This window comes from Scatophagus argus, chromosome 7, assembly GCF_020382885.2.
Source record: "Scatophagus argus isolate fScaArg1 chromosome 7, fScaArg1.pri, whole genome shotgun sequence".
Classification (NCBI taxonomy): Eukaryota; Metazoa; Chordata; class Actinopteri; family Scatophagidae; genus Scatophagus; species Scatophagus argus.
In genome coordinates this window covers 7,044,580-7,071,040 of record NC_058499.1, presented here as the reverse complement: position 1 = coordinate 7,071,040, position 26,461 = coordinate 7,044,580, and the positions used below count along the sequence as shown (strand labels likewise).

At 40.0% G+C, this 26,461-nt stretch overlaps 1 protein-coding gene across 2 annotated transcripts; it reads right to left on the bottom strand.

The window, feature by feature from the left end:
* Positions 1 to 11,601: 11,601 nt before the first annotated feature.
* On the bottom strand, positions 11,602 to 26,396 carry LOC124062305 (overexpressed in colon carcinoma 1 protein homolog). 2 transcript variants are annotated; one of them, XM_046394974.1, is made up of 8 exons: positions 26,159 to 26,396; positions 22,850 to 22,945; positions 22,411 to 22,683; positions 18,356 to 18,380; positions 16,957 to 16,992; positions 16,233 to 16,312; positions 15,347 to 15,377; positions 11,602 to 15,208 (listed from the first exon to the last, which is right to left on the bottom strand). In XM_046394974.1, exons 3-7 carry the CDS (start codon positions 22,451 to 22,453, stop codon positions 15,373 to 15,375), a joined length of 189 nt encoding a protein of 62 aa, XP_046250930.1. In that variant the 5' UTR covers positions 22,454 to 22,683; positions 22,850 to 22,945; positions 26,159 to 26,396; the 3' UTR covers positions 11,602 to 15,208; positions 15,347 to 15,372. The 2 variants fall into 2 exon arrangements, with proteins under 2 accessions (XP_046250930.1, XP_046250929.1); XM_046394973.1 differs by having other exon boundaries at positions 11,602 to 15,205.
* Positions 26,397 to 26,461: the final 65 nt, after the last annotated feature.

Sequence of the window (26,461 nt, the reverse complement as noted above, 5' to 3'; positions counted from 1 at the left end):
GGGGGGGGGGAAACTGTCCAGCAGCTTGTCTCAAACACATCTCATGTATGTTTGCTGATTACAGTTCCTGTCAGAGCTTATTTAGCAGTGCTGCAGGAGAAGGATTTGGTCCCTGAGAAGCCGTGAGCATATGGAGCTCTCAGTGGGGATGTATGACCATGGAGACCATCCTTTGTGACCCTGCTGACTGTAAACACACACACCACGCCTAATCTCCTGGGCCTCCATAAGCTGCAGAGTAAATGGGAACTCTGACATAGGAGTTGTTCTGAGAAAACAATGACTTGAGACCTGTGGGCATACTGAGTGTGAGTACCACTAACCATTTTGTGTATTAAAAAGTGGAATGTAATTTTTTCAGTATTTGTTTCCATTCATATCATCCAACATGAAAATCTTTGCAAATGCTGGATTTTTGATTCTGTAATCCTCCTTATGTAGTTTTAAGGTCTTTAATCTCATCACACGATAATGTAACATAACATAATAGGATGTAACATAATGTAAAATAATGGCACGGAGATGGCTCAGCTGACATCATGTGACATATGTATGACACCTCAGTCACATGTTAACACCACGTGCCAATACAAGGGAACAGTCTCATCTACCTACTGGGGTAGTGTTGATTTTTGCTCACAGCTGGCCCAGAATCATTCACTTAGAGGACACAATTTGTAGACTGATAATATGAGATAATCACAATATGACACTGAAATCTGATAAACAAGTGTAAATAAATCTAAAGGGTAGTAATCATATCAAGACCTGAAACCATGACATTCATACAGGAACTTTAACATTCAAGTCATGCTGAAAGTGAACCAGTTAATGTATTGAGCGGACATATCTGGGCCCAAGGGCTGTCCTGCACACCCTCCTCAATGCTGACAGGTTCCCAGCAGCTCTCAGTGCCACAGCTAACACTCATGCCAGAATGAAATCTTTGATCTTACATAACCTCCTTAAATTCTCCAGCCACCACCTCCGCTGCAGAGCTCAGTACAGAAAAAAAGCTTTTGTCTCCAAAGAAATCCAAAACACCACATCTGTCAGCAACACGCATTTGTTTTGAATTCCTCGTTTTATCCTTTTACATCGATACCGAGCACGACTCGGGCAGGCTTAATGACCTACAGCACACAGAAGAAAAGTCAGTTGCCAGGCAATTGTGTTTGTATGGACTGTGGGTTCCGTTCAAGGGAAGCTATGGGTGGCAAGAGGAGGACGAGAGAGGTGAGAGGATGTGGGTAGGACAGTAGTGGCTTGGCACAAGCTTCTGTGGGTGAGCGTCGGCCCCCGTTGGCTGGATGATGGAGAACATCATGCTATATAATCCTGCATTGGAGGGTTTTTATAGAGTGAGAGTGAAAGAGGGAGAGAGTGATCATTATGGCTCCTGGAATAGCATAATTAGAGAGAGAGGCCCTGCTGTCTTACTGTGTGTGTGTGTGTGTGAGTGAGTGAGTGTGTGTGTGTATGTAGGATTGTTGTTTTACTCATCCTCCGGTGGATAAAATAAGGTAACATCATGGGTATATTTCTGTAACACTACTTTACTACTATACTACTACTACCATACTTATTCTGACACTTTGTAAATGATAGCCTACTTTTTCAAGAGATGGACAGCCATTTTAAAAGTCTCTGTGTGAGAGATATGTCTGTCAGCTAATCTTTTTCCACCACTTCATGAATACATCCATTAAAACAGCTTAGAAAGCAGTGAGCCAGTTTTTATAAACTTGTGTTTTGAAGCCAAACATTCTACAAAAACTCAGATTTTTGGCCACCTGGGGTAGCAGGAACAAGCTATGAACACAATATTAGCACATCATTAGCTTCTATAGCTAAGGGCAACCAAATGAAACACAAGTTCAATAAAATTGTGTACTTCTCTGTGTTTGAACATGTTGGAAACATCTGTAATAATGTAAGCACACAACCCAATAAAATATGTAACAAAGGTCTAGTTGTGTTTAGACCTTTTAATGAGGAAATGCTAAAGATTAAATCTCTAAGTTCGTTCGGTTAAAAATAGTCAAGATATGTTCTCGAGTTGATACCATGCAAGGCTAAAATAGCAAATAGCATTCAAACAGCATGATGACTAATCTTTAGGTCTTTCACATTAGTGTTTCTGTCTGTAAATGTAGGAAACATTTCTCTCAACCAAAAATTCAGTGGGCCTTGATTGAAATTAGTCCATTAAGTAAACACCAGACAGATGAAGTAGCCTAATCACCACATCTCATCAGGAGAATCTGGATGTGATAGCAGTTAAACACACATCAAGACTGCGTTCAGGAAATGGGAAGTGAATGCTTAGTGCAGCAGTGAACGGCAAATTGATTTTCTTCTCGGAACAAAAGCATAATCATACTGTTTCCAAATTTAGTGCTCCACCATTTCCTTTAACAAAGAGCAGATTAAACGCTTACAACTGCTCCTAAGTGTGCAGACATGCTTTAACACACACTGTGAACTAATTGCATACATGCGTGTGTGTGTGTTCACACACCGACATTCTCCGCCATCAGCTTGACTTGATTAGCTGTTGCAGTGTGTGCAACCGCTCTGCTGATGAAAGACAAGGAGCTGGATCTGTCACTGCTGCACGGGCATTACAAGCACAGCAGTTTACACAACAATGGAGCACTAAAGTTGGCCTTCATTAGGGGGATTAGGAGTTTAATCTAAAACACTGTTCAAGTCTCTCATCCCAAACCCTAAACAGTCTCTCTAGGGGGGATCCTTCCCTCCTACACCAACCATAACATCTCAGACTTCAAACACTCCATCTGTAACCCCAGCCTCTGGGTGCTATCCCCTCTCTCATCGACCCCTATCTCGGAGCAAGAGGTTGCTGAGGGTGATGGACCCCATGTGATGGCGCAGCTGTGGAATGATTTATTGCTGGGTTAATTGTTGGGGGAACAGGAATTGTACCCATAGGCTGCTAGCTCTGGTTTGATTACGGGTTCACCTGCTATCAGATTGTTGCATACAGTTCATTAGCTTCTTAATAGGACCCTTACCCCCCCACCCCTCCCGGGACAACTGAGAGGCCATGGAGGGAAAGGTTAGAGTCCAGGGAATAGTTAGTGTGCTGCTCTATTGCAGCAATTAAGGGTCATTTGTTTTGGACTTCCTGTGCTGAGCAGCTGCATGGTGTCTGTCCACCATAAAGCTGCAAGGATCAGCAGGCCTTGGATGGGCTTGTGATAACTGTGACCCTCAACCCTTTCAGTCTGTCTCATGTGGTTTAAAGAGCCAGTCCCCTAACATTTACAAAGAAATATAAATTTTCTTATTTAATCCTCAATAGTACTTAATAGTTTTGGCTTTATGTGCTTGCGGTTTACAGACATTTGTTTTAACTGCTGCAATCCCAAAAGAATGAGGTGATTGGAATTTTGTATGTGATCCTCAAAACATTACAAATATTACAGCTAAATACCCTAACAGTAATGTGTCTTCATTACTAAGCCTAACAATTATGGATTTTTTTATTACTATAGCACTTAAAAAGTACCTCACAATCAGACAGGTCAAAACAACAACAAACTAAGCAATAAAACAAAAGAACTATGAAAAAAATCACTGAAAAGCTGTGAACAAACGGAGTTTGTACATCCAAAAAGATAGTGTTGTCCTCTGTAGGTAAAGGCACTGATTTTTGGTGTTCTAATTGGTTATGCTATTAGTTATACGTGGGGACAGTTTGCTCACACGCAAGCAAAGACAGTTTTTTTTGATTTTCGAACTTGATGCTACAGCAAATCCAAGCCTGAATTGAGGGGAAATTGAATGCAGACCTGCTTGTGAAATACTTACTCTAACACAGAATAATGTTTTTCAATTGAGTTAATAAGTACAGCTTTATTTTCATTGTGAATTTTTGGTGAAATACTTTCTGAATGACACTAATCATTTCCCACCTGTTGTTCCAATTATCCAATCAGTACACATGCGTACAATGAATGCATACAAAGGTCCAAGGTTCAGACATTTTCTCCTGATGAAGACTTACCAAACCACAAGGTTTTTAACTGTTTGATTAGCAAACCATGTAAGAGATTTTTATCAAAACTTGATCTTTGTAAATGTTTGAGGAAACAGAGTTTACTTCAGTGATCTCTCTTTGAAAATTTGTGAGCCCAGGCTGCAAAGGTTCTATTAGAAATTTACATATTTAAGCAAAAATAAATGTTTTGTCAAGTTTGTCTGAAGAACTACTTTCTATAGGGAAATAGCCCCTGAGAAGACAGTGTGTTGTGTGGATTACACAGTGTTACTGTGGCACTGCTTCTGTAAGGAGATGTTGCTGTTGGATACTGAAACATAGCACAAAATATCCTTCCAAATATCTTAAATCCTCAGCACATTAAACCAGAAATGTCCACATGGCCAGATAGAGTAGGTAATATAAAAATATGTTTTTGTAATTTGCATGAAAGTAAGTAGAACAGAATTTGAGTAAAGTTGTGTAACCCCAAGGGAGATGAGAGTAATGACAGATGGGTGTAGAGAGTAAGAGTTGGTGTAATCAGTACCTTTACATAAATTTAATGGACTGCAGTCTTCTGTTTGCTGATATTAACTACATTCAGCATTCAGAATAGGAACTATAAGACAGTCTCTACTTTTCAAACTTTAACCAATCTTGAAATAGATTTAAACTAAACTGCCAGATTTGTGGGTACAGAAAAAACTGCATTCCCTCCTGCTCATTAGCCAAAAAGGACTGAAAAAGAAATTAATGTCAACTTTAATTTCTGTTTTTAAGCATTCGAAAATCTAAACCAGACCATGGAGTTGAAGAGTGTGAGGTGGAGATGGAGGTGATTGTGCATGTGGTGGATAATCAGCTGCCACATTTTTAACAGTCTGATTAGATTGTTTTTGCAATTGCTCTCTTAACTCCACCCTGGAATCCGTACATTTTTATTGTTTCCCATAATGTAGGTATTGGCGGAAGCATGCAGAAAAAGGTATCCCACTGAAACAGTATGAGCTGTGAAGTAATCACCCAAATATGTCCTTGTTAGCCCTGAGTCCAGTTGACACTCACCGGGCTTTTACCCAAGCTAAAAATATGCCTCCCTTTTCTTTCATCTCTCCTCCCTTTCTTTCTGCATGTGAGAGCTTTACTGGGTGCTGCTGGTCTGTGGCCTTACCGAGGTCTAAAGCCCCCCTCCTGTAAAGTAGTGGGATGCCAAACATCCTTTGATTTACAGCTTGGAGCACACGCTATGCCTTTGCTCCTATGGGCTGTAAAAGGCAAATGAGAGCGTGATGTCCAGATCCCGCTTGCTATATTAACCTACATTCTTTCCAATGGTGTAGAGTGGCTGCATGGACTGACTATAACCATATGGTGGAAAGAGGCAAACCTTCCAGGCCCCAACAGGGAGCTCACGTGAAGGACAAATGGTGGGTCAGGATAGCAGACTGATAACATCAGCTACTTACCTGCTTTCGTATACTGCGTATAGAGCAGTCAATAGCATTCCTTTTCTGCTGCACAACACTGGCTCTACAGCCTTGTCTTGCCTCAAAATCATGTTAAATATCCTCTCAGGTGTTTAGATCAGGAACACTTGGGGACCTGAGAAGACAAAAAAGAGCAATCCATGATCAGGTGGACGAAATACGAACAAAAATAAGAATCTATAAGCCGAGCTGGAACTTATGTGGGGCTGTTCATAGTCATAGTGGTGCTTGGTGTTTTAATGTTCAGCGTGCTCATAATATCAGAGCTAAAGTGCTGATCTTTAGATGGTATGTTTCTCACGTTCACTACCTTAGTAAGTTAGCATGCTAACAGTAATTAGCACCAAACCCAGAGTTAAGTTCACAGGAATACCATTAGGTTTGCCTATATTTGGTCAAAAAAACATTGTTTTTATCGAACATTCAAATTCTGACCTCAGTTGAAGGTCTAAGGACAGAGGGTACAGAGAGACAGAAGGTGTTACATACTGCGCAAAAAACCATTGAGACAAATTTGTGACAATATGAATGAAAACTGACACTGCCCACTGATGGTTCTAGATGAAAAATTAGGGGCTCACCAGAATGTATGCAATTCATCCTGAGGTGGCTGTGAATGTCTGTACCAAATTTCACGATATCCTGTGGAGTGCTTGATGAGACATGTCAGTCAAAATCATAAATATCAACCTGCTAAGGAAAGTCTGAGGATCACCACAGTCATTAGGATACAATGCCTGTGAAACATAAATGTGGAAAAACCCATCCAGTTGATTTTGAGATTTGTCTCTGCACAAATGGAAACTGTGACCTGCTGGTGGCATTGAATGAAAAGTCAAGGCATCATCCAATTCACTTAAATTCTCTGGACACAGTGGATGTCTGTGAGAAACTACAAGACATTGCCATTCATAGAGCCACACTGAATGGATAAAACTCGGTGGGAGAAAACAATAGAGATCTCTAATGACACCAGACAACGAGAAGATAATGGGGGTTCTTTCTGTCAGGTCCTTGTAATGCTTTGAAGCACTGCACATCGGCCAATGTGAGCAGGCCCCTGTTGAAGATCCAGCCAGGACTCAGGCCTCAACTGCCTTTTTACCCCACCCGTTCCTCTCAGGATTAGCTTTGCTATGATTTAGCGCTGTTTCTCACTGGCCTCTGGAATGCGACGGATGACGGATCTATTTTCCTACATTGTTTCACCTGCTCTAAATGGAACCACATGCTGCACAGGACCGCCTCTCCTTTGTCTGTAATTGGAAGCACATGCACAGTGAAGTCAAGACTAAAACAGAGCTGCCACAACCAACAGCCCCACCACCACCCCACCTACACCTCCCCTTCCCTTCCCTTCCCCTGGGTATGGGGTGCCACATTTTGGTCGAGGCCAAGTGCCAGGTCACATTGCAAAGCCTGAGAGCATTTATTGAACTACCTGACCTGGCAAATCATGTCAAATTCAGTTCAATGGGACAACTGTATCGTGTGTCCTGTGGGCCTTTCAAGCCCCTTGCACTGAAATTTGAGTGGCAGTTGAGAGTCTGCTGAGGAAGGAGACCTTGACATGCTTCGAGAACACAAGCAGTACTGTACTCTTCATTCGCCACGGTCTGTGATGTCTGGACGAGTCAGGCCATGTATGCAGGACAGAAATATCACCAACTCTTACATCACTGTCTTTTTTTTTTTAACCAGAGCAAGATTGCATAAGGGAAGAATATTTATTAACCTCACCAGCCACATTAACTTGTCTGTCAGTGATATATGGGAGGAATCATTCAGTAATTTCCAGGGGCAGAGAAACAGAACTCACTATATTCACTGAAACTCAAGCCTTGTACAGAAATACTGATTCTACTGATAGTAATTCCACGAAGATAAAACTGAAGATATAACCTTAGTTTCATCTGTTGTAGCTATGGCCCTGGTGACTTTGATCATCATTGAGGTAGAAATGTTTTTATGTTCTCTTCTCTCAACCAATACGGAATATTAGATGAGAACTTAAAGCAGGCAGATTTGAAATACCAGGTAGGGGTATTTCTCTAAATATTTTTGCAGGTTCTTTTGGCAGCAAAGACCTTGTTTTTCCCTTTTTTTCCCCAGTACCGGGGTAAAAGGCCAGATAAATCATTACCCGGAATACTGGGCACACAAAACACCCACTTTCAGGTTTCAGCCTCATTACTGTAAAAACCATAAAGCAGCGTCCTTGATTGAGCCTGACATTAGCTGTAAACTCATCAGAGTACGCTCACAGGGGCCTCTAAGTGGCCTGATTGCCATGGAGTAGCTGGAATGGTTTTTTTCCACCAAAACAGTGATTAGCACCCTGTTACAGTTATTGGGCTAGATTAGCAACTCTGGCGCCAAAAGATTAGTGCAACCCTCTGGCTTCATAAATCATCTGGAGGAGATTGTGAGAGCTGCTGGCTGAGATAATGCAATTTATCACAATGTAGACCTTAAAACAGCCGCAGAGGTCTCGAGGGCGGAACAAGACCATGCTTCTCACTTTTCTTGGATATCTCTGAGAGAATGTAGACATCAACCAATCATGGTGTTTGGATGTCCTGGATCTTTCCAGCTGGCTTCAAGGTTGAAGCTTGGGCTATGCTGCTGTGACATCTAGTGGTGGTAAGTGGAGCTACAGGTAAGTCTTACATGCTGTGCTGTACAAGCTGCAAAGGTCAAATTTGAACGCTATGCATAAACAATGCATGGAGTAGGAATGTTTTCTATCACATTAAGTGGATGATTTGTTTTATTTATGTTTCTGCGGTGGCAGGATAGAATACATTCATGTAAATGAAGAAATGAATGAATAAAGAGAACTAATGAGAAACATTATCTGAAACTAGACAGTGTAGACAGCCTTTCAAAATGGAAAACAACAATGCATCTAATGTATCAACACAAATGTATTAAGAAAAACAATGCCTTAACTGGCATTACGGGCTAACAGCAGTGGAGCCAGGCAATTTTCAATTTTCAGTGGCAGGGTGGGACCAGTGGTCATTTTGGGGTGGCACAGTAGTCATTCTGAAAATACAGAATAAATCCAGCCTATCATCATTAAAACAACAAACTTAGTTGTCTGAAAGAGCTCATGAAGAAATAACTGATTAAAAACTTTTTTAGTAGGCTATTATTGCAACAAGTGCCAATTGGCAATGGGCCATTGATGTCAAAGGTTGTTAGTTCAACGACCAGGTGATGCAGAATGAGCATTTTATACCCACTGAGGCACTGTGCTGTGTGCTGTGAGACATGACCTAAAGATTGAATGATAACTTTGGTCCTGACAGTTCTGCTGCTGGACCCTGAAGTTCTTATTTGTCTTCCCCTTCTAAACGCCCAGTCCAGACTCATTTGGCTTTTTATATGTGATGCTAAAAGTAATCACATGTAAGATTAACCAAATGTTTGGCATGACAGGAGGTGAACCTGAGCCACCACATGACTGGCCCAGTGGAGCAGCTCAGTGGGCATAAGTACTAAAGATGTTTTAAGCATGAGGTGTACGAGAGAGGCATTACATAAACTGTTTGGCTGGCCTCTGTTTTTCTCTCTTTCCAGGTTGCTCCTCGGTCCCTCCCACCTCCAGGTGATTGAGATGAGTGATTGTTTTCACCTGCTGTGAGCTCATATAAGCTCTCATTCCAAGATGGCTCCCAGGCATCAATGCTTGGTTTGTGCTTGTGTCTCTTTGTGTTTAATTCAGCCTCAGCCTCAGCCTGTTTCACAGGTAGTTTGAGATTGTGTCACACGTTCCATTCACCCAACACCTGCACTACACTACTGACACACAATTGCTTGATTATATTGTGCTAACTTGAAAAAACTTAACGCTTTTCTATGATTGCTGTGAGGACCTCCCCTCTTTATTATGCTCTTGAATGAGCCAGACATTGACCTTCTCTAAAGTTTAGTTGTCACAGATATTCAAAAGCAGATCGATTGACAAATGTTGGAGCAAGTCTTAGAGTTGAATATTCTGAAAATCTCTAAATGAGTATGATGTAAAATGTTAAAAGTGAAATCTCAGTTTTTCTTTTTGTCATTTTATCATGAGTGGACCAGGTTAGAGGTGAAGCAGAGACAACAGAGAGGAGCACGTGGGTGGAAACGCCAGTGTTGACTAGAAAGGTCTGCTGGAGAAAGAGCAGCTGAGATGGTGCGGTGTGCCAGATGTACGGATGATCTGATTAACAACGTGTTCTCAATCACGTAGCTCTCACAGTTCACACACATGCACAGATTTTTATCTCACATTCACCTCTCAGGAGAATGGAGTGCCATGTTGTGGAAACTTTAGTTTGTTTTTAGATGACAGATAGCAGGTCAAGGGCTTGATCTGCATTGACTTGTCATGCTATTGAGTGCAATATCACAGTCAATATTCTGAAACTTGCTGATGTAACAAGTCACATGATTATACAGTACAAACAAAATGGAAAATTTTGATTGAACGAATGCATCAGATGTGTCTGTCTCTGTATATAGCCATTAGAAATGTTGGTTTTATTTGTCCAGGTTTTGAGCTTTATGTCACATATGTCTATATCCCCTGCAAACTGCAAACCAACAACTAGATTAAGCCTTGTTTAATAAGCAAAATTGCATTACTGGGGTTGCCTCCATATAGCTTTCGTCTGCTTATGTCATTTTTAAAGCATTTGTTAAGGTTTGGTAAATTTTTTAATTGTACTTTTTACTGTGCATGGAGGTAGAAGAAACCTGGGCACTGCTTTGACTCCTAAACTGTTTTCATTTGCATAAACGTGAACATTACTATTTGAAAAAGTAAATAGATAAAAATTTATTTGATGTTTTTGTCTATTATGGATCTAATTCCTACTGGGCTGCAGGTGGAGGCAAACGTGAGAGACACATAAGACACATAAGAACCAAAACTATCTGCATAGTTAAATACCACTTTACCTGTAATGAAGCCATTAACCGATTATGGGCGTCTCTCAAATTAATTTAATGTAAGATTACCATACAATTTTTGTTATGACACTATACATGCATGTATCGGCTGCTGGTGTTTAAACATGTCTGTTATCTAAAACTCTCTCTCTCCCTTGGTGACTTATTAGGGAAGCTTTATGTTGCTCAGTCTGACATGAGCAGCTTATGTTTTTTGCAGTCCCGTGTTATTGCACGTATACACTCTCAGAAATAAGGTGTTCCAAAAGGATTCTTACGAAACAGCTGGGGTCGACCCCGGAATATTTGCTTCTGCGGAATCCTTTATAAAAGTTTATAATAAATATAATATATACTTTACAGTCCTTACTCTTAAATGTTCAAACATTTACCCACTTCCTTACATGATTTTGACTGTCATTGGCAAAAAAAGAGACAAAGCATGGAATCAAAAATCCAAATCAAAAGTCCGATATCGTGACTAGTTCTTGACAGAACATCATGGATTTGCTCTAGATTAAACTCTTGGGATATGAAAGGGTTCTCAGTAGGTCCTCTGGAAATGTTCTTGTCCGCACCCTTAGAAAGTGAAAAGGATCTTAGTAGAGAGGATTCTGGGCAGAACATTACACCATAGAGATCCTGTAGAACCTATCATAGGGGGTCCTAGCTGGAACCGTTCTCAGATGGTTCTAGATATAAGCCTTAATGTTTTGCTCTAAGCAAAATACTCCTGCTGGAAAGGTTTCACCAGGAACTATAAAGGGTTCTCAAGGGACAAGCTGAAAAACCCTGCGTGGTTCTAACTGGCATGTTTATTTCTGAGAGTGTACTGCATAATATGATGTGAGATCACCAGAGGGGCTCAAACTGCGGTGCAGTGAGACACGGGACGGGCACCTCCCCACCACCTCCTGCTCCTCCGTGTGTTCCCACTGCAGTCAATTACTGAGTTGGAGCTGTGATTGATCATGTTGCGGGCGGACGGCACAAAGGCACTCGGTTCAATAATGACAAATGTTCTCCTCAGCAATCCTCACTTGATTTTGTCAGGCCATCTGCCTGTTACACTCGCTAAGAACACATGGAATCCTTCAAGTCTCAGGCTTATTGATTACAAAAGGCAGATCCATTTCAACAAAGACCACAATCAATAACCACAGCTGTGCGTGCACAATATAAAAGTCTTTAATCATAAATAATTGAATCAGCTGATCATGGATGAGTTTCACAGAGGCCTCGGGTGACATGATTACGTTTGGGAATAAACGCATGGACACTTATGATGAGCAGATAATTTTTGTGTGAAAGTGTGAAAGAGAGTATGTGTAAATGAAAGACTGGCAGAACAATTGAGAAAGAGAGAAAACAGCCTGCAAAATATGACTTTCATTGTGAAACATCACTTAGGAGCCGATCACGTCAGTCATTACTTTTCCATCACGTAGAACGTTCAACAGCGTAAAGAGACACTAGTGGGTTTAAGCACTGCAAGCACTGTGTATAGCATGTAAATAATTAAAATAATTCACAGGTACTTTGACCTCATGTGGTCAAAAACCTGAAGGATCTTCTATTTCCAAACATTTTGACATTTTGGAGGAATGCCCGTATTCGCTTTAGTGCCGAGAGTTAGATTAAAACCCCTCTCATGTCTGTGCTGAAGCTACAGGCAGCTGATTGGCTTAATCCAGCAAAAAGACTCTCATGCATCATTTTTATACATACTTTCTACAACTTTAACAAACAAGATATAAGATGTAACTGTAACAAGTGAGCTTTGCAGTTGCTGGTAGGTGCGTTTTGTTGCCTTTTGAACAGAGGCAGGCCAGCTGTTTCCTTCTGTCTCCAGTCCTTATGCTTAGTTCTTCTGACTCTCAGAAAGAAAGCAAGTAAATGATTTCCACAAACATGTCAAACTACTCCTTTAAGACATGTTACTTTTCTAAGCACACCCCACCCCTACTAAGTTCAAACAACATGCCATGTTGCAGATCTATGAGCCACAGTAACATTTTAATGGCTGAGTTATTCATCCACATTCTGCCCCCTTGTCTCTGTTAGACTAATTCAATAGAGCAAAGGCAATGACATTCATCATATACAGAAGGAAAAAACATAAAGGGCAAAGAGGGGCTGATAAAAGAGGGAGAGACAGGCAGCACAACACGCTGTCAAAGCCAAAGGCCTCCGGTAGGGACTCACACAGGGAAGCTGAGGCAGCAGCAGGGAGGAAGAAAAGGGACAACAAAAATATAATGTCTCAGGTGGGTTTCTGATCAAATGTGTCCTGTGGTGCCGTAGGCACTCTTCAGCTCTTTTTATAATCTGCTGTTAACTACACAGTACATAAAGCAGCTCTTTGTATCTGCAGTGTGTTCTGTCTCTGCCATGGGTGAACTGTGTAAACGTAGCGACAGTGTGAGCTGACAAATGGCTTGCAATTAAGAGACACATGAAATCCCTTGATATCAATGTGACTGCTAACCAGCGACACAGGCAGCTAGTGGGCGTCACTGAAGAAAACAGAGACAAACAGTAAACAATATGCTTGTGTTCAGCCGTTGTGAAATAAGTCCCTATTGGTCAGCCAAGCCGTACACTCACAGGCATATAAAGAGTTTTGTGTAGCGCAGAAAGAACATCTCTTGAATCTCAAGTGTTTAAAGTTGGCCTATTTCCACCTTCCTTTGGGGTCCTGGTGCGCAGAGGACGTTGTACATTCATCAGAAGAAACAACTGTCAATAGCCTGGCTGACAAATGACGCTGGCCCCTAATGACCACCCGGCTGTAATATGTTTTCATTTTTTGGGGGGGTGAAGGGGTCCTTGGGGACACTGAGGTGTTTGGTGTTTGATTTTTTTGTTAAAAGATAAGGCTGGTGGTATTACATATTTTTCTTATTGTGAACAAATCCCATGAACAGTTATTTGATCCTACTGTATGTATATGCTATGATATAGCCAAAGTCTGAAACAGCTTATTCCTGTGTATCATAGATTTTTGTTATTGGTCAAAAACTGTGCAAAACATCCACACTGTTGTACTGGGTGCCATATTCCTTCATTATGATGAGCATAAGCACTTAGGCACTGTATATTGTTTGAAAGTCCTCTGCACACCATCCTGCAGCTGAAATTGCTCACTAGAGTACCAAATGTGTATTAATCCACAGCTGAAAATAGTCCCCAGCAACTGCACTTTTCACACCTGTTTGAGTATAATTTGTTAAAAAAACAAACAAACAAACAAAACAGGTGTCTAGCTGTTGTAGTAGGAAATTATTGAGCCTCTCTTACAAATGAAACTATACGTGTGTGACCAGAGGCGAGAAGTCAGAAAGTAAGCTACTGAGAAAGGGAATAAAACATTGCTGAGCTTGTTGGTTCATTCTTGGATCTTGTGATGAGAACTTTTTGTCGTACTAAATACTGACCTTACATGGAATCTGCTGACAATAAGAAAAATCAACAATAGCACAAATTTTTTTGTCCTTCAGAAACATATAGAAGCACAACATTCACAAGTAAGCTTGATATAAAATGAATAAAATAGGTTGTAATATGATCAATGCAGGTGTTAAAGAGCAACATCAACAAATTGTCAAAAAAAACCAAAAAAACAAGGAAGGATAAAAGTAAATCTCTGTCTCTCTTAGCACATATCCTTTGTTCACATTTTTTTGGCAACTGAATATAATTTTAATGACACATTTTTATTTTTTTATTTTTTTTTTTTTTTTTTGCTGTTACTAATGTGTAACATTTATGTTGTGAGGACAAACTGTGCAACAATGCTGCTTACAAGAACGGCTGTAAGTGCTGAATTACCTAAAAGCGCTAGAATCAGAGCTCTTAAGGGGAAAAACGACATGCTGCAGAGAGAGAGAGAGGCAGACAGACAGAGAGAGAGAGAGATCCTGAGTATCATGAGTCATACGCTGATGTTACATAATCAGTCTAGAGCACAATATTAGTGACAACACCAGGTACGACCTGGCTGATGCACCCAGGACACAGACTAATACACTCTTGACACAACTCGTTACTATCAGCATTTAGACCCATGATTAAAATCAATGTTGTTTTCAGACTCTTCTGTTTGCAGCAGCAGCAGCAGCTCCCTGGTTGAAACTGATATTATTTTCACTAATGCCGAGATGTTCTGTGACGAATTAACAGGAATGTGTTTGCTGCTTCCTGTGAAACTCAGATTTCTTTTTCTGTCTCTCTAACTCAGCCACGCCATGAATCATTGATGGCGTCTCGGAGAAATAACTGAGCAGTGATTATTATTGCAGAGGGCTATTGGGAATGTGTGCGAGTCCCAGACACTTAGTTGACGAGTTGGCTGGGTCCCCTGTCTCCTCCTGAGAAAGAGGGACAATGTTCCAGCGGTGCAGTGACCGAGAAGCCAAGATGGCTGACACAATGCCCGATGCTGCCGTCGCCCACAGCTGCCAGTCCCAGGGTGGGTGCTTGTCCACTTCAAAGTCCATCTTTCTTTTTTCTTTTTCTTTTTCTTCCTTTTTTGCAAAGTGATAGGTGATGATGGATGCAGATCTCCGCTGTGTGTCCCTCCGTCACCACGCCTGCCGTGACTCCATGAGGAAACGTCCTCCGAACTCCAGCAAGCTGTCCACATCCCCGCTCAATGATATTGTTAAAGCCTGAGACTTTTTTCAGTGTGTAGTGAGCCAGAATCAGAGCATTTTCACGCTCTCCGCCTGTAATGTGAGCCTCTCTAGGTGAATGAATACGCAGGATCCTGCTGAGACAGAGAACAAAGTCACTGGCCTTCACATGAGACTTTGAGGCAGGTTTTGTTCAGTTTGAGAGAAGTGCAGAAGATGTTATATGTTTAGATGTGACGTTAAAAGCTGCACAAGCAGTTTTTGTTTTGGAGTACCTTTGTTGTGTTCCCTTCAGCAGCTGCTAGTCTGCAAAAGGGCGAGAAAAACTGAATCAGTTCCCAGATATTTTTAGGGATAACTATTTGAGAAATTTCTGGTTCTTGTCTATCTCAGTGTCAAGACTGTCCTCATAAAACGCCCACACACCCTACCAGGCAGCTCAAACTGAAAGACCTCAGTGATAAAAGGAGTCATTATTTATGACAGAGGATATAAAACCAAATCCATTAATTGTTAAATGAAAAGAAATAATAATAAAAAAATAACAAGAAGCCTTTAGGACTTAAAAGAAATAAAACAACAAAGTAGCAGTTTACGGTAAGTTATCCATTCTGGTCACCGTTTATATTGCTTTAATGTTTCCATAGTTCTGTCAGGCAGTTACATTAATGGCGGTCAATTGAGTAAATTCCATTGTTTCAGAAAGAGAGCATGTAAGCAATAAAGCTGTTGTTGTTATCACCATGAGCACTTGAGACAGAAAGAGTCTTTACAGAATACTGACATACCACAGGGAAATAAAACTCTAAAAATGTTGCTGCACTTTGCCGTAGTAAAAATTAAATGTTGTGAGCGTACTCATCTTCACACGTATGACAGCCAAACTGTAACAGCAAAGGGGATGCTTCTCATTAAGATTCAGTAAAAATAAAGGTCAAATAAAACTAAAAAATGCTGCAGGCAAGCATGTGGTTTCATGTGGCAGCAGCTTGGCCACGAGGGAATCTCTCTCTGTCTGAGGTACTTCCTTTCAACATGCTCATCAGTGTCAGAAGTAGCATCTTAATATAGAATTCAGTTTAACACGCTGACAGTGTCATTAATTTTCTATGAAGAGACGCTCATTTTTCCAGAATATTTAATGAGTGCATATTTCTTTACCTTTACGTGTGGACTTGGACTGACTAGCAGCCACAGTGGTCAGGTCTGCTGGTAGACCTACATACACACCACCATAGTTCCTGAGAGGAGAGGAGAACAACGCAGAACACAAAGCAGGGGCTGAATTACGCTGAATGCATAACTTCTTTATATCCATCCAGTTGTTGTTGGAGGATGCCTTCATTAAGACCATATTCATGTTTTCTTGTTATGCATTTGATTATTTGTTGTAGCTTGATGGGTTTTCTTTTTTCATCTCATGGTTTTGCATCTTGTTTTCTGCAGTCTTGAGATTAAATAATTAGAAACAGCTGTCACAGTCATTTAGTCTATGGTTTTAATGTGATCCGAGTGGAAAGCCGAAGGTTATAATAACATTACAATAAATGCTTTGTACACACAGATAAAAAAAAAAATCAAATAAAATAATGTTTCCCAATTTAAAAAGCATGTGAATCTGATGATTTTACACTCAATCCACCCACTGTTTTGTTGTAAGTTAAACTGTCTCATATGTGACAGGTAACTTAGATGTTTGCTCACAAATGAGTGAAATCATGTCATAATTTAAGTTATAAGTGCAATCTATGATGCATTATGCCACAAAGCAAAGAACTAGACGTATTTTGTAATCACACACTGCAAAAAGTGGATTGATTATCTAACAGCGCCCAAAAAATAGAATTTTAAATTAAAAGAATTTGATGAAAATTCAGCAAAATACCTTCTTTTCTCATCTTCTGCAGATGGATCTTCTGTCCTGATCGAGAGAAGAAGCAGAGGTCAGGTCAGCTCTTTGAAGCACAGAGGATATAAAAACTGGCAAACAAACAAATGCGAAGCAGGAAACACTGGACTGCGATGTGCGGTCACGAAGGTCTGAAATGACACTACGGAAAAAAATAGCTTGTAATGTCCTCACTTCACCTTTTTTCTTACTGTTAGCCAAATAATGACATCAGTTTAACTTTTGGTTCACATTATTCCCTTCATCTTGTCTTTAACATAGTGATAACTTCTGTGTGTGTGTGAGAGAGAGAGAGAGAGAGAGAGAGAGATTTTGCTGTGTAGTACAGTCCTAGAAATCTGTGATTAGCTTTGGTGAGTCAGTGGTGTGCTGCTGTCAGCTCTCACGGGTCCTGTGCTCGTGCCTCAGATGGTTATCAAAGGAACACACACACACACACACACACACACATACTCACTGATTCCAGGAAATGCTTTGGAAATCCTGCCCCTCCCTAAGCTCAGACAGAAATTAACAGTTGATGGCAAAGGACAACTTGTCCTCTTTTGGATAGTTCACGTAAAAGCGTGACAGGTCTGAACTGATGATTTTTCTGGAGCCAGAAAAAACACCTTTTAACAAAGGATTAACAAAACAAAAGAAGATCCAGAAAGACCTGGCATCATGGTCAAATATCTATAAATTCCATTTATTGTAAATCTTTCGTTGGTGTTTTTTATAAGTGGCAGAGCAGGAACCAGACAATCTTTATTCATCAAACAATGGATACCTAGAAGACTTCTGACAACATATCTAAACAACACACATTCACAGACACACACACACACACACAATTAAATTTCCCAGTCACATGAGGAAAAAAATGAATTCATTCTACATTCTCCAGTTTTTTTTCAGCTTTTTCATTACATTAAATATGCAAAATCCCAAAATTATCTGGTCAATGCAGACATCACAAAATAATATCCACTGTCATTTTATAAAAATTAAAAAGAAACCAAAAGAAATCAAGGCTACAGCAGTTTTCCAGCTGCGGGTTTTGTTTGTTTTTGTTGTTGTTTTTTGTCTTTTGTATTTCTTTGTTCTTACCAAAAGCCAAATTCAGTGTTTTAAGTTACATGTGCTCTTGATGTGCTTTATTGTTAGATGTTTTCCGATTAGAAATGTACACTTACAGTTGTATAACATCAGTGCAGTGTCAGCGTGGACATAAAACCTTCACCACAATGCAAAAACATACTGCATGAATACTACATGGGCAGATGTGCAAAACTTTTCAGTTAAGCTATACTGTATGATGGATTGCATGTAGGACGGAAGCCACAAACGATGACCTTCATATATACTGACACTAGAAAACGAGTGAGGTACTTACACATCTTTGGACACTTCTGCTGGCCCTGAAAAAAAGAGGAAATGACAAGATTTAATTCACTATGAAAAATTGCATTGAAGTACTGAAGGATTAATCTCAGTGTGGAGAATACAACAGACCTTTATTCAACAGCCATGAGATGTGAAGACACTTATACATAAACAAAGATAACCACCACTATATAATAAATCCCACTTCAACACACCTCTTATCTCGCGCATCTAACAGCTTCCTGCTCACTGCTTCACAACATGTCAGAGGAATCAATTAGTTTAATGGCTAACACTTAAGATGACACTGGTAACAGTCCTTTAATTCCTCATTGAGACAAAGTGAAAGTGTGGTCTCTCAGCTGACAGCCTTGGAGAACACATGGGGAATGTCCATGGACCGCCTGCTGTAATCAGGGCGCTGGGGTCGTGTCAAGCCTATTAGCCCGGAGGCCAGAATAAAAAGAATGTCAGTGTACATTTCTGTAAACAACAGATACATTAAATTTGTACGACACCTATCATGTCAACATTTCCACAGTACCAGTCCTGTGTTACATTCAAAGTATCTGAGCTGATTTTCTCATCGGGAGGCAGAGGGGACTTTGGTGGCATGAAACCTCGGTGAGACTGCCAACCACTGCCACTAGACCTGCCAAGCAAGAGACCACTGTTCCACACCACTTCAACCGACATTTTCCAGGCAACAGAACCAGATATCAGGACATTTGCCAGCCGAAAACCAGATATTTTTATCGACAGGTGGGGACATTTTGCATTTGTGACTATGGCAACAAATGTGGGTTGGAGATGTCACAAGAGGCGAATCTACAGTAGAGTGCCTGTATTAAGGCTGAATATAAATGAATCACAAATTATATAGTCTATATAGTCTTTATAGTCTATAGTCTTATGAACCTTACAGATAAAATATGACAAATGCAATAGTGTCTATTCAGGCCTGGATCACTAAGATGATAAGATGTGTAATCAAACAAGCCTATCCCTGAGAAACAGTGTTCAGATATGATGCTTAGAGTGTAACTACAAATGACTACAAATTTTAAACAGCTAATAAATGTAATGGCAAATAACAACTTTAATCAAAAATTTTAGACTGTTTTAAGCAACTTTTAACAACGCAACTTTAGATTTGAGCCTTTTTTAGGTTTGCAGCCCATCCACAAGAATGGTTTTCAGTATATAGGCTACATACCCTCTCCAAACAATCAGCTTTTTACAGCTGACATGTTGTAAACTGACATAAACTGCAAAATAGCTCAATTCTAAAAGACACCCATTGTGCTCATCCCAGTGCTGTTTGACTCTCACGGTCTGACAACAGCTCATTCTTTGCTGAACCACAGGCAGTCCACAGAACTCAATTTGAATTGAAATGAGATCACAACGCGTTCGGTTGTAGTATAATCTAACTTCCTGCTTCAGCTTGCAGTATCATATTAGAAGATATGACAGTAGGAGACTGGAGAATCTACATTACACAGAGATTCGGTAAATTTCAACCATGTAAAGGGAATTGTGTGTATTTTTTCCAGGCTAAATGTTTGAGTCTGCTGACACAGGGGCCTATTCAGTAGCCTGACAAAAGCTCATTCATATCTAATGGTGCACATCTGGGTGCATAAGACTAAGGATGAGCAATGTGATATGAAGAGCAGTGAGGCGGTCATTTGAGCTTGGTAAGACCACAGCTTGAAATTGAAACATTCCTGTATTACTTCCTGAAATGGTTTGTTTATTAAAATATGTATAGTTTTATATGAAAACATGTTAAGTGTCTGCATGGGCCAGACAGCAGCTATTTCAAATCTTTCTAGCTTTTGGTAATGATAAATTTTGAAAGTGCAGAAACAGAAAAAAATAGAGCTATCAGGGCACAGAATCATCACAAATGGCAATAACAGTCACCAACAACCCACTCTACTCCTCTCTACCAGTGCACTTTTGATCGATCCTGCCCAGCTGGTTCTGCACATGTGCAAGTCTCAACAGAGGCGGGGAGGAGGCACAATGGCTCACTCATTAACTACTGTCATCATCGTGTTTAATGCAAAATTTGATGAAGACCTTTTGTTAAAATTAGGTTTAATATCTTATGGATTCAGTGAAATGAGGTGTGTGATGAGTATACTGTGACTTATCTGCAGGCCTACTTCACATATATAACCATATATGTTAAAGACATGGACATATACACTATATATAGCTTGCTTCTGGGCCAGCTGTGACCAGTGGGTTGCCAGTTCAGCAGGCCAGTTCTGTATGTGTTTCAATATATTTTTATTATTATACTGCACTTCACTATATTATCATTTATTATATTAAATCTGTTCACACACCAGTCTCTACCAATGGATACCCACAGCCGTTTATAAAATGTTAAACACTGCTTATAAATAATAAGTAAGTGAGGTAATATTATTGTTATCAAATATATCATTTTCAACAATTAATGACACAAAAAGGGGGTAATTATAAAATAGGAGGTGCTGCTGACTATTAGTAAGTAATTTTTTTGCAAATGCAAATGTAAGGGTTTATTATATGAAAGCAAACAGTATTTCATATTATTTCACCACTGACTATTTTGCCATCCATCATCTTTTTATACACCAACCTCCACAAGAGGAGTTTTAGTATTCCTACAAATACAAATACATACTACCTATTTAAAGGTAAGCCGGCAGCCACACAGGTGCAGGAGGTGCTTCTATCTTAAGAAAATAATAGTGACCCTGGCCTCGTGTCAGCTGGCGTGGACAAATAAGTGCAGCCACTAATCCACATTTGTCAAAGTGACAGGATGTCACACGTCCTTGACATTGTGCTGAATTCTGACCTCTAAGAAGGAGAGTGTAAAATGGATAAGACCTGCCACACAGAAATGAACACAGCTGCTGTCCTCCATGGACAAACAAGCCACATTCACAACAAACTCGCCACCTGCTGTACTTACATGTTGTTTGCAGACAGTTAAACGTCAAAGTCGACCAAATTTAAAGCAAAAGATAAGACTAGGTTGTGTTTCCCATTAGCTGTCTGTGGCTCTGTTAACATGCCTGGCAAGCACTGATTGGGTACCTGCAAGCACACACGCACACACATTTACACAAGCACAAACTGCTTTAATGGGCACTGGTGGTGAGGTAATCCTGCAGATACACTTCAATCTAATTATTACCTCAATTTGACTGTGGTGCCCAGAGATTTACTCAGTAAAATTTAAAACAGGTACTGAATCATCCAAGAGAGACGTGTCATTTGTGGACAAGCCACAGTAAAGCAGGATTTTTGGATGAGTGTTTGTAAAACCACTAGATCCAGCATTTCTCCATTCAAATGTGTCCTCCAGGCTTTATGAATGAAACCTGGCCATTGATAGAGTATTTTTTGTAAGCCTTGCTTACAGGCACAGCCAGCATCAGTCAAGTGGGGAGACAAAGACGGACAAATGTCACCGAAATTGTTTGACTGCCATCCAGAAAACCCATGGAAACCAGCACAAACACACCACGAGAAAAGAAAAAAACACAGGAAAAACAGCTGACCTATGAAGGACTCACTTCTGTATCAGCGTAGGTGTTAACGTTGTAATTACTCGATCAGTGTCATTATCATTATAAAAGCGGTACATCGGGATGATGGTACTCCTGTGGTGTCATATACTAGAATATGGGAGACCCACCATCCATAGGAGACCACTGCCCACACACACACATGCACATACAAACACACACTACAGAGCCAGAGACAGTATGCTGCAAATTGCTCCATCAAAATGTCTGGGAAATATGGACACACGAACATACGTGCTTATATATGACGTTCTGTTAATTTATGAATGAAATCCAGACACACACACACACATACACATCTGAGGACATACACTGAATGCAAGGGTAACCCTGCCATCCTTCATTTACATTCAAAACACCCTCTCCCCTCGGTGCTGACAGAGTGACAACTCTCTCCCTCACACACACTCTCTCTCTCTCACACACACACACACACACATACCCACAAATTTTCCTTAAAAACACTCACCCCCTCCTGATGTGCTGGTGGCTGAGGAATTGCCACAACCCATTTTGCATCGATGCAGCCACCGTCCAAGCAGAGCGGAGACGCTCAAGAAGAAGAAGAAGAAGGAGAAGAAGGAGGTGAAGGAAAGAGGGGAGACCCGAAACACACTGGGGGAGCAGGAGTAAGTGAGGAGGAGATCAAAAAAAGAGTGAAGGTCAAACAAATGTCTGCGTTACACAGGGATCTCCTCTGGTTGTGGTCCCTCTCCCTCCTTCTCGTCAGTCTTGCTCTTCTCTGCAATGGAGAGCCAAGAGTGAAGTGAAAGCATGGAGAGAGAGGCTTTTATACACACACACACACACACACACACACACACACACACACACACACACACACACACACACACACATACACACACAGAGACAGGGGGAGAGAGGGGAGAGAGATGCTATGCCCTCACATGATTTGCTCTTTTCCTCCACCCTGACATGGTTGCCCGGGAAACCAGGGGAAAGGAGGCGGAGGGTGGGGTGAGGCTCAACCAATAAGGAGCATCCTTTTTAAACAGAGGTGGAAAAAAAAGAAAAGAAACGTATTTAAGGGGCATCAATATATGAGTCTGTGTGTGTTTGTGTGTGACATCCTGTAAAATCCTCAAATTGTCTTTGTGTGCTGAAACATAAAGGACTTTTATTCATGCCTTTTTCACAAATATCTCACTTGTTTGAGCCCTAGACACACAGCAAGAAGCTAAAAAAGTGCTGAACAATCTTTTCATGAAATCAAGAGGGTCACGCTAAGGTCAGTCTAAAGCCACCAATAAATCTCAATAGGTCTTGTTTCCTCTCACACCATTGTATGCCCTGAAAAGACTAAGTGCAGTCGTGAGCAGAGTTCAGATGGCAGGATGCATTACATTAGCGCTCAGAGAAAATAATTCTCACATCCACTCGCTGGTGTTATCTTAAGATGTTAAGATGTCTGCCTGGCTTAGAGTCACGATTCTTATGAGATGTTTTCAGTGATAACTGCTTAATTATGATTCCTACGGGTTCCCAAAGAGGTTTTCACGATTATAAGATTCTGTTAACTGGTAAATGAGATCATGTGCTCGCACTAAATCCTGGAATGTCTCATAGACTCAACAGTGGAGGTGCAGGATGAATACATTTTGTACAAAACATTTCATTTTCTACATTTCTGGGAAATAAATTTACTTTCTTTCAGGAAGAAAGTAAGTAGATGTGTGGCCAAATGCAACTTGAATGGTGAGCACGAAGGGCTTCAAAATATTTAGGCTCACTCTCACTAATAGCTAGCAAGATGTGGTGGCTAACTGAGTTTGACCTTTTTTTCTTGTCCTGAACAAACTTTGAAATAATGAACATCAATGCAACACAACAACAGTATTGTAATACCAGTGTTGTTTGACTCAAACAGGGTCAACCCCGCCTTATCTCATTGTTTGTCCCACTTGTGTCTTATTCTGTTTGGTCTTTCACTTCCTGTCTAGAGCAGTACACGACAAACCAAACCATAACCAATTTTAAGAGAAAAAAAGTACTTTTAAACAGGTAGCCAACAGAATATTAGCCATGCTAACTGCATTGCATTATCGGGAGGATGAATCCAACTGACTTTGGTCTCGTTAATTACCAAATGTTAGCATGCTAACATACTAAAATTAGATTCTGAACATGGTGACCATTATGCCTGCTAAACATAAACACATTAGCATTATTTTTGTGAGCATGTTAGCATGCTGACATGATTGCGTTTAGCTCAAAGCACAGCAGCTCTGTCTGACTGAGTAGTGCCTCACAGAGCCAGTAGCTTTGAAGTTACATTTTGCTCAAGTACTTTTTTTTTTCTTTTTATACAAAGAGTAAGTGTAAAGTAACTGAATTTTATGAAAGGGTACTTTCATATGCTTGCATAATGGACTGTCCAAGTCACAAGCTTTGGCACTTTAACAATTCCTCTTTACTTTTTCCTGACAGTGTGTTTCCTTGGTCAGCTGAATCACTGCTTTGTTAATCCAGGTTAGTTCCACTGACATTAAGACATTAAGCATCTCTATTTATAGCCCAGACTTAGCCAACTCAGCAAACATAATTAATTATCAAAGTCAGTACTGAAATGCCTTATCTAATTTAGAGCCACAACCAATTAAACAGCATGTCCACTGGGGAGGAAAGACTCCACTCCTGCTCAGGCTGCCTGAGAGTTTGATGAGGACACGCTGCTTGTTACGGCTTGCCTGCATTATCAAGACGCAATGTAAGACATAACCACCTTGACAAGTCAATTAGATCGTTATTGAGACCTAAAATGTAAAATAAATGACAATTGTAATGTCACATGTTGTGTTTAATCTGCTTTAAAGGGTTTCTTTAAGTGGCATTATCTTGAGGTTATAAAGTTATCTCCCTGACAACAAGCTATTACTGCTGTTCTTGGAACAGATGTGGCAACAACAATGGAGTCTTTGTTTCACTCCAGCATGTTGGCCAGTGGTCCACAATATGTTGTCACTATCGACTCATGTGATTCCCAAGACATTCATTATTAAAAATGATATTATTAAAAAAAATCACTTATAAACTTATGACCAAAAGCCAATAACACAGGTGTCAAAAATGTTGCTCTTTTCTCAGGAAAATCCAGTCATCTTGAAACCTACTCATTTAAACATACCACCAAGTATTTTTAATCCATTCGTGAAGTTAGCTCATTTCCAAGCTTTACAGTAACTGATCAAAACACTGTTTTACTTTATTAGCTTTTGTATCAAAACAACATAAAAATCGTCCAATATCTATATGAAGTCACCAGAAAATTGACTTTTTTTTTTCTTTTTTTTTACATTTGAAGTACACTCAAATCAATCTTTACACTGTTATTCAAATATTACACCAGACGACATGCAGTGCATGATTTTTATGGCAAACATTTTATTTTTTGATGTATCACTGTGTTCTTGCAGGGCACACAGTATGAATGTTGTAAATTAGATCAGATTACATGAAAGTAAAAGAGAAAGCATAACATCAGAGAACACAGCCAACCAGAGTATGAGCTCAGAGGGAGGGATTTTTTATGCACCTAATGTGTGGCAGAAACTGCAAAACAAGTAAACTATTCAGGAAATTTTAGTCTATAAACTTTCTGTAAGCTTATAGACTTATAGACAAGTTTATATTCATGAAAGGCTTAACTTTTATTGTGGCAGTTATTTTGAATATATTGAGTGTCTCAGTCTCAAACAAGGATATTTGATTCCGCAATTACCAGATTTTATGAGCTCCATTTTCAGACACAGCTTAGCATTTCCAACGTTCATTCATTTCATTTACACAAGAACTTGCTGCTTCTCTGGTTTTGTACTATGCTAGCTTACAATTCAGAGGGAAGGTTGTACATTTTACTTCAATACTTCCATGAGCAACACTTTCTATTGATAATTTGAGTGTGCGTTATTGATAACATTTATATAGTTGTAAGTAACTTTTCGAATGTGGAACTTTCACAAAGAAAATATCATCGCATAAAAATATAATTTAAGTACCAAAAAGTACCACATTTTGTAAAATAGCCCATTTCAGAATCATAGATATCACATTTTTGGGGTAGCCTGTGAATTTCTTATTGACACATAATTGTATTGTATTGGACTGTATTATAAGTTATAACAACAACAACAACATAGTAGAGTGTAAGTAAAGCGCTGGGTTAAAAGTACCTCAGAATTGTAAGTAATTGTACTTACCTTGACATTACTTTCCACAAATGAGCATTGTTGCATTTGCTTCGGTGAAGCATGTGAATCCTGCTTCAATCAACTCGGTCTGTTCAACCTTTGGCCAACTGAGAATTTATGGTATCTTTCGACCTTCAATACCATTAACGTTTGTTGTTGAGCAGTCATTCTGTAGTAGCATCTGTTTTCTAAAAATAAATTGTGCAATTCCTCTTATGTCCACATGGGGTCAGTGTTGATATTAAAATGGTAGAAGCCTACCTCGACTTTAATAGCCACCCTCTCCCTGCCTATCCAGACGTTTCTATAAAA

Excerpts from the sequence above, each read along its gene's own strand:
- LOC124062305 (XM_046394974.1), bottom strand. The coding sequence starts at position 22,453 with ATGGGTTGTGGCAATTCCTCAGCCACCAGCACATCAGGAGGGG. Across the intron at positions 18,381-22,410 it reads CACCAGCACATCAGGAGGGG|GGCCAGCAGAAGTGTCCAAA; the intron begins GTGAGTGTTTTT and ends TCTTTTTTTCAG. Across the intron at positions 16,313-16,956 it reads GCAGAAGATGAGAAAAGAAG|GAACTATGGTGGTGTGTATG; the intron begins GTATTTTGCTGA and ends CTCTCCTCTCAG.